This window comes from Scleropages formosus, chromosome 7, assembly GCF_900964775.1.
Source record: "Scleropages formosus chromosome 7, fSclFor1.1, whole genome shotgun sequence".
Classification (NCBI taxonomy): Eukaryota; Metazoa; Chordata; class Actinopteri; order Osteoglossiformes; family Osteoglossidae; genus Scleropages; species Scleropages formosus.
The window spans coordinates 30,269,899-30,284,310 of NC_041812.1; the positions used below are offsets into that span (position 1 = coordinate 30,269,899).

Sequence of the window (14,412 nt, forward strand, 5' to 3'; positions counted from 1 at the left end):
AACAATTTGCCAGCAGTTGGAATTGAGGTGTTTTCAGGAAACTAGGACGCCCTTTCATTGTTGCGGCAAAGGAACGATGCATCTCCTCAACATCAGATACTCTGGATTATCACAAAAACAATGTGAACACTTGTTCCATAGTAACCAAAAAAATCCTCATTATTTCTGAATGGTTCACGAAGACAGATGAACTGTTGGATACACAACACCACAACTGCCTACAACCTCTGAACCCCTCTGCACATGTGAACGATGCAACACGCAGACATACACACTGAAGGCAATTTAGAGTCGCAATTCCCCAGAAACATGTCTTTGGAGAGGAAACTCAATTTAAATGCACACGGAAGAACACAAGCTTGACAGATTGAAACACATCATTTGCACTCCTGTCCACTGCACCCATGTGCCACCACTTCATGACACACAAATATACGAGAGCCAGCTACAGGTGAGGGGCTTGACCGGTTTTTAGAGGGCACTGCAGATATTTCCAATAGTACTTGGTAAAGTTGTGCATAAATACTGGGGGCAAAAAGAAGGCGTCCATGAGCACTACAGATTAACACTATGTGGATATGCCAAACAGTCTCTCCAAACGGAATAAATGAGGATCTTTGCTTCGCACCTTTTCGGCGATAAGCTCTAAGTTCTTAAACTCCGCCATGGAGGGTCCCAAGCCCGGCTGAGAAAGGAGGAGGGTTGGGCGTGGGGCTAGCTACCCCACACCATGAAAACATTACCAGCTACAGACATGCCGACAAGGAAACTTCATGACATCTCAGCTCTTAGGGATGCCTGGAGATCCCCTGTTGGCAGTCTATGCCTCAGGAGGGGTAGAAGGCATAAGAAGGAAAAGCTGAGCAAGTATGTTTCCTGCTATTGCTTTTCCTCCTTCTTTGATTGAATAGCCATGGCCTTTTTTGACCTTTGAGATACAGTGTACCGTTATGTACTAGATAAACAACAAGTGGTAAAAGGGATAGAAAAGAGGAGCAAAAGACAAGGTAGGAATTATACGTTGAGCAATAAATACAGGTGAAATTCTGTGGCCTGGGTTAGAATTATTTCCCTACTTAAATGACTAGTAATTGTGAGTTAGTTTTTTGGGAATTTGCCTCAACAGATTTTCAGGAATGAACTATGCTCATTCAGCAGGGCTATAAACAGGTTCTTAACAGAAATGAGCTTGTTGTGGTACCAATCTGACACTGGACGTTACCCCAAACAAAGGGGTCCGCTAAGTAACAGCAATTTACTGTATGATGTCACACAAGTCATTACAATGTAAGCTCTTTGTACGTTTTTACAAGCTGCCTTTGTGCACTTCACACGTTGAAGATTGTTTATTGTAGGAAACAAAGATTGTGAGAGTTGTCCTAGTTCTGCTCTCCCATCAGTTAATCCAATTTAAAGCAGTAAAATTCTTCACGTTCTACAGTCTGTCCAAGTACAACTATGAAATGTCTTTATTTCCAATAAAGTTGACTTTTCTATCAGTGCCAAAATGTATTTGGTAAAATATTTAAACACTTCACTCTACACCAAAGTCTTCTTCTGGAAAATCTTCCTTTTGGAAATTTCGTTTGAATTCCTCATCAAAATGCTCAAGGTCATCTTCTCTGAAAATGCCCTGATGAAAAAAAAGCAAACAACAACAACTGTACACAGAAGAAATTCCAAAAATATCGGAGCGACTGGTTTCCTCAGCGATGACCTTTCTCCTTACCTTTGGAAGGTAACCAAGAAGTTTTGTAGCATGGTCCTTTAGGAGCTTCTGCCTTTCCTCCTCAATGATTTGCAAACGTGCTGCTTCTTTCTGTTGCTCGATGGCTGTCTCCTCAGCCTCACGCTCCTTGAAACAAAAAAAGGGAATCAACATATTGTCAAAAGCTGCTTCTTTGCTCACTTGTTTCACTTAATTCCGATAGACATATTTATTACACAGCTGGCTTTTCCATCTACACCGCAGTTAATACTTGCACCAACTAACTGAGGCAAAGAAAGCATTCAAGTCATATTTATCTTGACCCAAAAGTTGCTCCACATTGATTCTTGTAAATGAAGGTTTTGTCCATTAAATTGGCTGGATATGAATAATGCGTACTGGAATGGCCCTGCCCAGCTCTTCAACCAGCAACATTTTCAGTCAAAATCCAAGGGACTTAACCATGGTGTAGAATCATTGGAGATATGCACAGCCCACCTTGTCAGCCAGGAATTTTTGTCGTCTGTCCTCTAAGAATTTCTCCACAGCCTTCCGATGCTCTAGCTGTTTCATGTGTCGTCGCTGGGTGTTCATTTGCTCAATGCGATCATCCTCGGCGAATTTGGCCATCATCATCTGGCTGAGCTTCTCCTCTTCTTCTTCCTCAGCCTGCTTGCGCATCTCCTTGATGGCCATCTGTTTCTGACGAGCCTGCTGAAGTTCCAGGCGTTGTCGGATCCTCCTCTCCATCTCTTCCTGGGGAAGATCGCCCATGTTAACACACCTCGGATTGCAAGTGACTAACTAGATCATTTATTTAAAGCTGTCAATTTACTGATTACATAGTCAGATCAAGGGAATTAGCACACACAATCTGTTTCTGTCTCGCTATTGCTTCTTTCTCCTCCATGTAGAGCTCCTCACGAACACGTTGCATTTCGTCACGCTTCTGCTTTTCCATTTCAATCCTTTCAGTCAGCTGTGGACACAAGATGAGGTAATCAGTGTTGTTTGTGACAAACAATTCTGAAAGGTTACAAAAGTTGCCATGCTGTTACTATATGTCCTTAGGCAAAGCAAAGAGTCTTTACTCAGCATTTTACCATCTTCTGAATTTTCTGCTTGGCATCTTTGCGTTCCTTGACTTTCTCCTTCCTCTCCTCTTCTCTACTCTGCAGGTATTTTGTGTACTCCAGAATACGCTGGTTTTCAGCCTCCATCTTCTCCTGCTCCATCTGCCTCCACTCAGCCTGCTGCTTCTTGAATTCCTCTATACACTTCTGGGTCGCCTTTACGTTGTCCAGCCTCAGCTGCTGTTCCCTGCAGGGAAGACCATCGGTGGTTCAAGCTTGGTCACAGAATGCCAACCACAAAGTCTGGATGTTGAACTGACCAAGAACACAACTTTCCAGAGACACACTTACATCTGATCCTCCTCATAGATCTTCCGAACAATCTCATCAACCATGAGTTTTTCCTTAAGGAACTTCTCATAAGCCTCCTGCTTCTTGCATTCCTTCTCGTCCAGCTGCTGCTCCAACTCCTGCTGGTATCGCAGGACCTCCTCATAACGCCTTTGCTCCTCCTTCTGCTCCTCCACCAGGGCTTGCTCTTGTTGGCTCTTGAGTATTTGTGCCATTTCTGCCTCCTGCCTCTGAGACATGATACCCAAAATTTAATTTTACAAATCATTCATGTATGAAGCTGCTCACTGAGATGCAGCCTATGAAACATTATTATTATGTTATGCTTTAGATCAAATGGTACATGTCATTTTAAATAGCAATATATGCAATATTAAGTTTAGAAAACCCACAAGTGTACTCTTTAAGATCTTTTTACTTTTCTTAAAATCAGGAAGTCAAGTGTCATTTTTACCGTTTACCACTTACCTACTTCAGAAACATCTAAAGTCAGCTACAGTGCTGCTTGAAAGTATCCCAATAGGAAGAGGTTATTATTCTTCTATAAATAATTAAACTTCTAAAATCTAACATGTTAAATCTCAAAATTAACTTATACAATGATGACTGACACACCTGACTACTTACCTACCTGGTTTAACCAGTGAAACCTGGACTTCACTTATTTTTGTATCTGCACTACTTCCACGTTTCTACTACATACCATTTCCAATAGTGCGCGCACACACACACACACACACACACACACACACACACACACACACACACACACACACACACACACACACACACCTGAGAAAGACTGCTTCTTACTAAATAACCATTTTGTGGTAAAACTAAGGGACACAAGGGCTTCACATACTCTGAATCAGATTTGCAACTACATGAGAAATTTACAGTTCACCAGTATATACAGTTATATAGTTGAACTGAGAATAAGTACATAATCAAGTTATTGAGTATGGTACAGCTGAAGAAGCAAAATATGCCACAGTGTGCCAATTTTGCTCCTTTTTCGTTTCATTTCCTGTTATCTTTAAACTGATATTTCACAAACAAAATGCAGGTGCATTTACCTCAAAATGTTTCACAATAAAAACAATATATAAAAATAATCATACTCACTATGGTCTTGCATCTCATAGCCTCCTTTTCAGCAATCTGAGCTGCTCTCTCTCTGTTCAGGTAAGCCAATTTGATTTTGGCTTCCAACTCACGAAGCTCAATGCTAGAAAATAAAAGAATGTTGTAATAAAAATTAGCAAATAGGGAAGTGAGATGGCCTTCATCAAAGACTGCTATTAAAATTGACTCTGCACTCTAGGAACCTAAAATTTGGATCCTTTGCCCCAATATCGATTTTAAGACAATTGAAAGTGTGTCATTGTCTCTTTCAAAGAATACCCAATCTTTTTTACCTACATCCTCTCTGAAAGGTAGAAGGTCTAAAGGGGCTGGGGAGAAGAAGTCCACTCAAGCACACAACCTAGAATGGTTGCCATGGACACATTAAAGAAATTGGCGTTCTGGCCTCCCATTCTGTTTCCAAACAGACCAGTTCACTGTCAGATGAAGAACCTTTGCACCAAGGATGAGGATGGATGATCTGGCCAAATGAGCCACATGAGGGTTGTAAAAGATGTTTGATCAATTGAGAGGTATGGAAGCTCAGCTGCAAAACTGGATGTTGTCAGTGCCCAACTAAAGGAGCTGTCATCCTCAGCTGAGACTATCACGACAAAAAAAAAAAAAAAAAAACTTACCAATTTAATTGACTGTATGAATAGCTCTGGAAACCAGATTGTTGAAGCTGAACACAGGATCTCTGCTATGAAGGATACGGATGAATCACAAACTGAATTAACAGCTGCCCTGGAGCGAGAATGTGAACTGTACAAAGTGAAAGTGGATGACCTGGAAATCAAAAACCCTCACAATAATTTGAAAATTGTAGGTTTACCTGATGAAAAGGTTGGTGCAAGAGGATGTGGGTTCGATCCCCGCTCACTTTGTATGGAGTTTGCAATTCGGAGATGCATCTAAAGCTTTTTGCTTACTCTACCTGACTGTAATGCTTACACAAAGGAAAAATTCGAAAGTTTCACTGCGCAGCATTAACAGCTGCTTTTATATCAACTTTGAAAAACTGAGAAAGACTCATAAGAATTTGAAAGAGGTCAATTTCTTCTCTCACTTGGGATGTCAAAATAATCAAGAGAATTAAAATATTTTTCTTCAATAAAGGGGAAAGTAAGCTGATCATATGGTACAACTTAAAAGGACTCTGTCTTTCTTCACAAGTAGAAATATTGCCATTTTCATTCACAGGAATAACTTTTGCATCCCAAATTTATTTCCAGAGAGTACCTTATTCCACTATAAGCTACCTGGAGTGACAAATTCCAAAAAACCTTTAATTAGCATTTGTCCCTTTTTGTCCACACTGATAAATATGCGATTAAGTCGAGTGAAAAGAAAAAAAAGTCTGATATCTACCATTAGTTAATCCAAATTATTGCAGTAGATCTGTATAATGATTTGAATGAACTTTGGAAACAAAGGTCATTTTCTGGGATCTTCTAAGAGGGCTGAATTACCATCTTTGGCAACTACTGTAACCTTTTGCCATTTGAGTTGTATGTGTTTGCATTTTCCCAGTATGTCTATATTCTTGTGACTGGGTTCTTCTGCCCTGTTGCTAAAAACAGTTAATCACAATGAGTTTGTTTTTTTTTTTTTTTTTTTTTTTTTGCAGAACACTGTAAAATCTATTTGTGTATTAGGAAATGAAAAGGCCAGCAAGACTAATGCATAACCTCTCACGAATGAAGTTTGCATTCACCTGTTTTTCCTGATTTGGAGCCTTATCTTTTCATCTCTGAGCTTTTCATGCTTGATGCGAACCATTTCACTGGCGATCTTGTCATCTTGCTCGAGCTGCTTCCTCCTCGTAATCCTTTCGTGTTCTCCCTGCATGACAGCACAGGAATGGCAGTGATGTCATTTCTATGCATCATCATCTTTAGCATTTTGCACATGTAGAAGTGAGAGATTAAGAAGAAGCTGTAGCTGTAGGTCAGGGCTCTTTGGGTTCATGCTCAGCGAGCTGTAGCTAGGGACGACACCTTTAGAAGCGCCTCCTCGATCTGCCTCTCACGCTGGTCATCCTGCACCTGGCGAAGGTACCGCTTCCTCTCCACTTTGTCCTCAGACAGTAGGCAGGCACGCATCTGCTGCTCCTTCGTGATGTCTTTCATCTGGTCCTCTCGCCATTCATCCTCCCGCCGCGACTTGGCCAGCATCCTCTGCTGCTGGTTGTGTGTAATACCAGCCCTCTGGCTCATACACTGAGAAATTTTTTAGGAAACAAATTAGCTGGTGGACATCACGATACATAAATGGAAGTTCATTTTCCATAGTCAGTTTACTGCTCCTAGTCTGAGATCTTTACACTGAAACAGTTCCCCAATATTCTTTATTCCTTCTGAAAGATCTTATTTTTATTTTACTTTTTTTTTACAGATTTTTAAAAAAATAAATAAATAAATAAATTAAAAAATTCTGTTAAATATTGCAGATTCTGTTTGATATCAATTATTATTAGCTTAATTTTTTTATTCATGTTACGGTTTGACACGTATATTGACAGATATCTGTCAATCAATATTGACGGAATCTGCAATATTTAACAGAATTTTTTTAAGATGTTTTTTGGGGCACACGCAAAGATACATGCAATTACAACACATAGGTATAGATAATATCTGATTTGTATTTACCAATAAAACAATATTGGTAAGCACTTGGTAACATACAAACCTGTTTAATAATGGGTCACTGTGTGTGTGAAAATTGTCAATTGAATCGTTCGCCAAAAATCATAGTGGGAAAAACTGAATGAAACGTTAAAGACCGGAGTCCCAAATTCATGTAGCTTCGTTTTCTCAGCTAGAAGCAAGGAATTTACCTTCATATTGAACCGTTGCAAACGGCAGTACAGGTTCACGTCCGTCATCGTGAAAGGCGAGCGCTCCGGCAGCGCTTCGCTCCTCCCCTTTTATAGCGCGTACTGGCTTCGTTGTCATGGTAACGAAGCCGCTCCGCCGTCGCTGCGGAGTTAAGCGGGGCTGACTGTGGCAACAAGGTGCACCTAACAACCAATAACAACCGATGTGACACCGTTCATTTACTTAGTGAACACAAGGTGGGGTGCTTGTACGCTCCTCTCTGGCGGGAAAAGTGGGAAAGCAGTAATCCTGCAATGAAAGGACTGACTGGGATGTTTGTTGTTTGAGAGTAAAAGCTTCAGATTACTGCTGCCATCTCCTACGTTCAGAAAGTTTTGAAATGAAACATTTTACATAAATATCATCTTTATAAACAGTGATAAGAACAAAAGCAACCCGTTGCCTGATCCTGAACAATGAAGTTCGCACAACTTAAAAACAAACTGGTGGAATAATGATAAAAAAAAAATTCTTAAGCTTACAATACGCAGAATGTGGAGATGGGCCTGCATCGTCATTCCACAGCAGTGCTCCATACATTTAGCAAACTTCCAGAATTCTGCTCTCAAATGGTGTTTTTCTCCTGTGCGACACAGACTGGCCACACGCTCAGTATCATTTAGTTATTACACCTGAAGTTACGATTTAAGTGTCTTTCCTCAAAACTTCAGCACAAATCAAGTTCTTTCTTTACAATATGAGCACCCATAAAAGAAACTTTGGGGTCACCAAAACATTTTACTGAAGAAGTTCTCGCATTAAAATATGAATTTAAAATTGCAAAACATTTTCAGGGCCACTTCAAATGAGGAAATTCTGTGAATAGATCTGGACAATATTCTTATTAACAAACAGACAATTTTCTATAACTTACAAAAATAGAGTCCTGTTAAAATTTCTCTATGAAAAGGCTGGTGAAGATTCAAGATTCAAGAGTTTATTATCATATGTACAGTAAACAGCCTGTTACACCACACAATGAAATTCTTACTCTGTCAATCTTCCCAGCAGCCCAAGACATAAATTATAAATTATAAGGACATAAAGAAAGAAAACAAAATGCCTAAGTTACAAGTTTGGAACTACTGGTGAACCCAAAACTGTTCCCTGTGTTTGTAGATGACTAATTATGGAAAGAAACCATCCTTAGAGTCAGTTTCGGTAAGTTTTGGACATCTGGCAAATGTATCAAAACAAAACCAAACCCAGGAAAGGACCACCTTTTCATTAAGGAGACCCCTGACTCTTCATAGTACACCACCGTTCTTCGTGAAGCTGCGTTGTATGACTTGAAACACAGTGTGGGCCAACATCCAACACACTCTTTTGGATCCATCAGGTGGTACCTTACCTGACACAATGACACCTTGAATATGACCTTTGCACATATTTTCCATCCAGTTGATACCTGGTTGTTTAGCCTGTGACAGTGGATGTTAAAGAATGAAGTTACCCTGGCATTATAAAAAACACAGATACCCAACTTCAAGTCAAGAGGTTTACATCTTTCAGACCTTTCAGATAAAGTAAATGTCCCGTTATCGATCCCAATCCAAGGCTGTCCTGTTGCTGACGGTAAAAATAAATATGGCAGAATTAACTTTACTTATAAAGATGATTTTGGATCTTGTTTATGTTTTCTGTTACATTTCAGATTAATATTTTCTGATAATTCTAATAGGTGGGGTGTTTATTTGTAAATGAGTGTATAATGTTTATTCTGATGGAAGATTCTATGAGTGGCAAATTATAATGTTAAAAAAGTATACACAGAAAAAGCTATTTCTGCTCTAAAGTAAATAGCAATTTTACATATACTGCTAAAGGATGTAACAGAGTTGAAACTACACAGAAAATAATGCTTAAAAATATACAGTTTCATATTATGATGTTTACAGATTGTATGCTGAAGTATCTTCTGGTTTATGAAAATACACAGTTGAGAATATTACCAAGATCTGCTGCATGTACGGACTAATGACTTCAGATTGTGTGAGGCAGTAATGATCCTCCTGTCGCTGCGTACATTTCAGATTAAAAGAAAACATAAAAACTGCTGGAACTACCATGCAGGACTTGCATGCTGGCTGTAGGAAAGATGCCTCACTTTTATCCTTGACTAAAAGAGTACTTAAATGGTAGGCAGTTGGTGGTGTAGTGGTTAGAGCTACTGCCTCTGGCTCTAAAGGTCAGAGGTTTAATCCCTACCTCTTGCCTATAGTACCCTTGAGTAAGGTATCTACCATAGATTGCTCCAGTAAAATCATGCAGCTGTCAGAATGGGTAAATAATTGTACCCTTAATAGTGTAAGTTGCTTTGGAGGAAGTGTCAGCTAAATGAATTTACTATGTAATTTCCAAAAAATACAGGTGGTATCACTCTGAGTGCTTGTGATCCTTATTTCAGATTACCATAGTTGTCTCTCCTGTTTTTCATTCATACTAAACTAATAGTTAAATTACCACAAACAAAAAAAGTGAACCCCACAAAGGTGAGAAAACAAAGCAAGGTCTTACGGTCACACAGCATTCAGTCACTCTCATCAGTTGCACATTAAACAAAGTCAAATCTCAGAAAAAAAGCTCTAATCTACCCATCTTGGCTCTGGAGGGTCCCTGTGGGCTGTGTCGTACAACTGATGTCGCACCCCACCCTCGGTCAAGGCTGGGGCAGCGGAGCGCCGGGACTTTGCTGGATTCCAAAGATATCTGTGACACAAGCCTAAGTAGTGCGCTATCAGCAGCTGCAGCAGGGCTTCGTTTTACATGGCCAGGCTAATCGTGTTAATGAGGCCATGTCGAGAATTTGTCCCACAAAGTGTTCCCTTTCACTCTCTATCTGGGTCCAAAACCCAAGGCTTTCTTTCTCTTTCTTAATCGTTCATTACACTATTAGTTATAGTTTTCATTAATTTATGTCAGAAATAGTATTAGTACAAACGATAATTGTAAGATGTCTAAGATTCTTTAAGTTTGTCCACTGAAAAGTAACTTTTTAGAGATAAAAAGATCAAATTCTTATTTAAAGGACGTACAAAACATTATATACAGGCAGTCCCTGGGTTACAAACGTCCGACTTACGTACAACCCGTAGTTATGAACCAACCCCAGTAAAACCTATTATTAAAAATTCGAGTTACATTCAATGGTTCTTAATAAAAAATGGGTGCTACTTTGCGACCCTCATCAGAATATTGTGCGTCTGCAGTGGTTCATCGGCTCGTGGGCGCGTGGGCCCAAGGTAGGACAAAGACTTCGTTCTTTTCAGTCGGACAAAGTTGCTGTTAACACTGTCTCATGTTACTGTATTTGGCTTTAAATTTTTTTTTTCTCCCTCTATTATAAAAACTGTAGTTACATTTATTATTATTATTATTATTATTATTATATTAAAGATGTTTTAGTGTATCCAGAAGTGTTTTTTTAATGCATAGAAAGGTACATGATATACTATATACTAAGACAAGCATTTAACAAACTGACGTTAGATACCCACCATACCTAACTGTTCCAACTTAAGTACGAATTCGATTTAAAGACAGACTTAGAACTCGTTCGTAATCTGGGGACTGCCTGTACCGAAAGCACGGACATGTTGCTATGCAGTTATTCGTGTGATTCGCTGGAAAGTGACAAACTGACTGCACTGTAAAATCATGAGTCAGCATCCAAATCTCTGTTTATGTTGATGTGATGCACTCTTTATGCTTTTATCTGAGATGTACATTGGTTTGGGGTGGGGGGACATCTGCTAAATACACATGCTGGCTGAAGCCACTTGAGCTGAGTGGGGGTCACAGCAAGCGGGGGCCTAGCCTGGCAACACAGGGCATGGGGGGCAGGAACACACCCAGGACAGGATGCAAGTCCATCACAGGGCACCCCAACTGGGACTCAAACCCCAGACCCACCAGAGAGCAGGCACAGGCCAAACCCACTGTGCCACTGCATTCCCCCCCCCCTCCCTCCCTCCCTCCCTCCCTCCTAAACACACACACACTTTCGGAACCACTAGTCCCATACGGGGTCGCGGGGAACCGGAGCCTACCCGGTAACACAGGGCGCAAGGCCGGAGGGGGAGGGGACACACCCAGGACGGGACGCCAGTCCGCCGCAAGGCACCCCAAGCGGGACTCGAACCCCAGACCCACCGGAGAGCAGGCACAGGCCAAACCCACTGTGCCACTGCATCCCCACCCCTGCTAAATAAATAAATGTAAATGTAAACATAGTCAAAGCTGTCTACACTGGAATAATTTTGAATAGTTTTTAAAAATGTATAGGCCTTACTCCTTTCACCATGTTAAATATGCTGAAGATATTTCAAGACACCACCTACAATCCAGGAGCTCTTAATAAAGGTGTAAAATGTGGAATGGCACACGTGTATATATTTAGTGGAGATCTTGGTTAATAAGAACAATTTTTTGTGTGTGTGTGGTTGTCAGCAAAGCGCTGTTTCCCTGGGTTATTTGCCGTGCGGCCAGTGCTGGGCCTTCTCCGCAGATATTGAACAGGAAACATTCAAAGATATAGAAGCAGCAACAGTGTCTCAGCCCGCATGTCCGTGACTGTGTCCTGAATCCTGTACAGACACTGTCCCTGTACTGTGTGTCACTGTCCAGACGGGTGACACACCTTACTGTACGTGGGTACAAAGACCTGCTGTTCAGGTTCACCCATCGTGTGTGAGTGACACTGTGTGTGTTCCACCGATGTATGGATGAGTGACCCAGTGTAAGCAGTGTATCTAGTAGTGTAAGTCACCTTGGTGAATAAGGTGTGGGCTGATAACACTACATAGAGTTCATTGGAAGTCGCTTTTAAAAAAAGTTTCTGCCAAATAAATAAATGTAAAGTACTGTATTTATATTATAACAGGGAAACGTAACCGTTAAAGTGATGAGGGGGAAAAAAATCAGCATTTGCTCTCTTTGAAAAACTAAATTGTCACGTTTTTTGTTTTACTGATTGCAAATATTACAAGAAATAACCATTGAATCAGCGAAGACACACAAATGTTCCACTTCAAGTGCAGTGTGTGTGTGTGTGTGTGTATTTCATCACATCATCTGCTCTAGGCCAGTTTCTGCTTGCAGATGATTTTTGTGGCTGTTCAGTGGAATTATTTCAGGTAAAATTGTTAAAAAAACCAGAAAACACTGGCATCTGAACGTTGAGGAAGTAATTACATTTGTCCAAAAATTGGTATGCATTATGAACAAGGGCGTAACAAGTTGCCAGCTATTCGGGGAGCCAAAAATACAAATAAGGGAAAAGCTATGAGAAGAGTGATACCCACAACAGTATTGGGGGAAATCACGTTTTCCTGAACATTCTGGGCCGCGTTGCCTACCGCCCATTTTTACGCCCTGTATATTACACAGTAAGCACTAGTATAATAAGTACAATTCTGCTCCATTCAAAATACTGCTCTCGTGTTTTACAGCTGCACATTCGCTTTGCTGAAAAATACACACTTTCTCTTCGCATTAATAATGCCTCATAACGAAAATATGCTACTAGTTTGTACCAGCCCATTGCATTTCCGGGCTTAGCAGCAAACGGATTGTTTTTTTGTCAGTTCATATCAGGAAAAGTCATGAAACGACTGTTCCGAACGCAGACAAATTCACCTCACGGCCCACATACCGATTTATCGCAGTACAACACTGGTGTCGATCATACAATCGTTTATGTCAAGGCGAATAAAGTGAACGTGTACATGAAAAGAAGCGGCAAACGGGGAAAAGGACTCGCGGCCGAAGCACGCGCCGCACCACGCCGCGCTCGTGCCCTCTTTGTACTCTGTGTGTCTTGCTCTGTTTTTCCCCACTTCTTTCCCGACTCCCGCGACGCGCATGCGCGGCTCATGACTGTCAGCGGCGGCGGCGGCGGCAACAGGGGAGGCAGCAGCAGCACCGACAGCAGCGCTCGTGAGGCGTGCTGTTCGCTCTCGTGCCTGCAGCGAACTCCCGACTGCAACGTGTTCCCCCCTCACCCCAGTCCTTCTGCTTACTCGTTCTTTTTTGCAAATACACGTCCGGCGCAAGATCTCGGCCGCGCGCCATGCCGGTGCAGCGCCGTGGGAGCAGGTGGATGTGATGGCGGCCAGGAGGTTTTAGCAGACGGGTGGGTCCGGCATGTGCCGCGGTCGAGGTCCAGGTTTGAGGCCTACTGGTTAGAGACCCCCCCCTTCTCCTCCTCCTCCTCCTCCTCCTCCTCTTCCTCCTGCATCTCGTCGTGATGGCTGAGGATCACAAGCAGCAGGCTGCTCCTCCGCAGCAGAATCAGAAGCCCGGCGCGGGGATGGGCTCCTTACCAGCGCTCGTTCCGGGGCTGCACGGGGCGGACGCCAGTGCGCTGCAGCACAAAATAAAGAGCTCCATTTGGTAAGAACGCCGCGGTAAACACGCGACACTCGGGCTGTTTGTTTACTGCGCGCTCGCGCTCAGCTCGAAGGCTCTGATCTCCGTAGCGCGTCCCCGAGCTCGCCTTTGTCAGGGAGACGGGCTCGGCTAACCGCGCTAGCTCGCCTTGTTTGTGACACACACGTCCACATGCGCGCTGCCCGGAGGAGGTGTGTGTGTGTGTGCGTGCGCGAGCGAGCGCGTGAGACATGATGATGTTGATGTGCAGTCCGTGTGTGCGGGCATGATGAGACGATGAGCGTGCCGTGTGTTTGTTGTGGTACCGTAATGTGCGGTGTGTGTGCTGAGTGTGCAGCGTTGACATGATCATGATGTTGATGGGCCCACGAGGAGGAGCCGCTGGTGGTGTGTGTTTACGGGGACAACGAATGAGGGGGGGAAAGGGAGGTTGGGGTGTGCATAATACATAACAGCTCCGTGCGCGCGCGCGTGTGTGTGTGTCCGGGGTGGCACGGATCAGCTCGGCCTGTGTTTACAGCAGATCGTTTATCAGCGTCATTCTCGTTGTTGTTGTGTGTCGTGAGATGCGCTTAAGTCCGAAGAGACGAAACACACACGTGTGGCCACTCGCCGTCACCAGGAAGCGTCGCGAGCGCGACCCCGTGACACAGCAGCGCGCCGTACCTCGTTCACCGCGCTTCCCTACACGCGGACGTGGTGCCGACATCGGAGCCGATCGATCGCGAGCTCCGCGCGCTGTGTCTGTGGATCGCGTGAACGCGCAGGTGTGTGTGTGTGTGGCTCCGCGCGTGACGCGCTCACGGGGTTGCACCTTGAGCCCAAGTTGTGTTTGCGGCCGTGGCGCTTAATTTCAAACCCAAAAAACGAGATTCCCGAGCTC

At 42.8% G+C, this 14,412-nt stretch overlaps 2 protein-coding genes across 3 annotated transcripts in view; one reads left to right on the forward strand and one right to left on the reverse strand.

Moving 5' to 3' along the window:
- Positions 1 to 1,534: 1,534 nt before the first annotated feature.
- On the reverse strand, positions 1,535 to 7,835 carry LOC108929038 (meiosis-specific nuclear structural protein 1-like). The gene is made up of 10 exons (XM_029253556.1): positions 7,100 to 7,835; positions 6,258 to 6,479; positions 5,975 to 6,102; positions 4,258 to 4,360; positions 3,133 to 3,362; positions 2,812 to 3,028; positions 2,580 to 2,687; positions 2,207 to 2,464; positions 1,730 to 1,855; positions 1,535 to 1,633 (listed from the first exon to the last, which is right to left on the reverse strand). Exons 1-10 carry the CDS (start codon positions 7,145 to 7,147, stop codon positions 1,535 to 1,537), a joined length of 1,539 nt encoding a protein of 512 aa, XP_029109389.1. The 5' UTR covers positions 7,148 to 7,835.
- A 5,024-nt stretch (positions 7,836 to 12,859) lies between these two features.
- LOC108929073 (DNA-binding protein RFX7-like) overlaps positions 12,860 to 14,412 on the forward strand; it is a 29,976-nt gene continuing 28,423 nt past the window's right edge. The window contains exon 1 of one of the 2 annotated variants that reach the window (XM_018743383.2): positions 12,860 to 13,532. In XM_018743383.2, coding sequence (XP_018598899.2) covers positions 13,387 to 13,532 — 146 coding nt within the window. In that variant the 5' untranslated portion in view covers positions 12,860 to 13,386. The remainder of the gene's footprint in view (positions 13,533 to 14,412) is intronic. The other variant, XM_029253649.1, reaches the window with a different exon arrangement.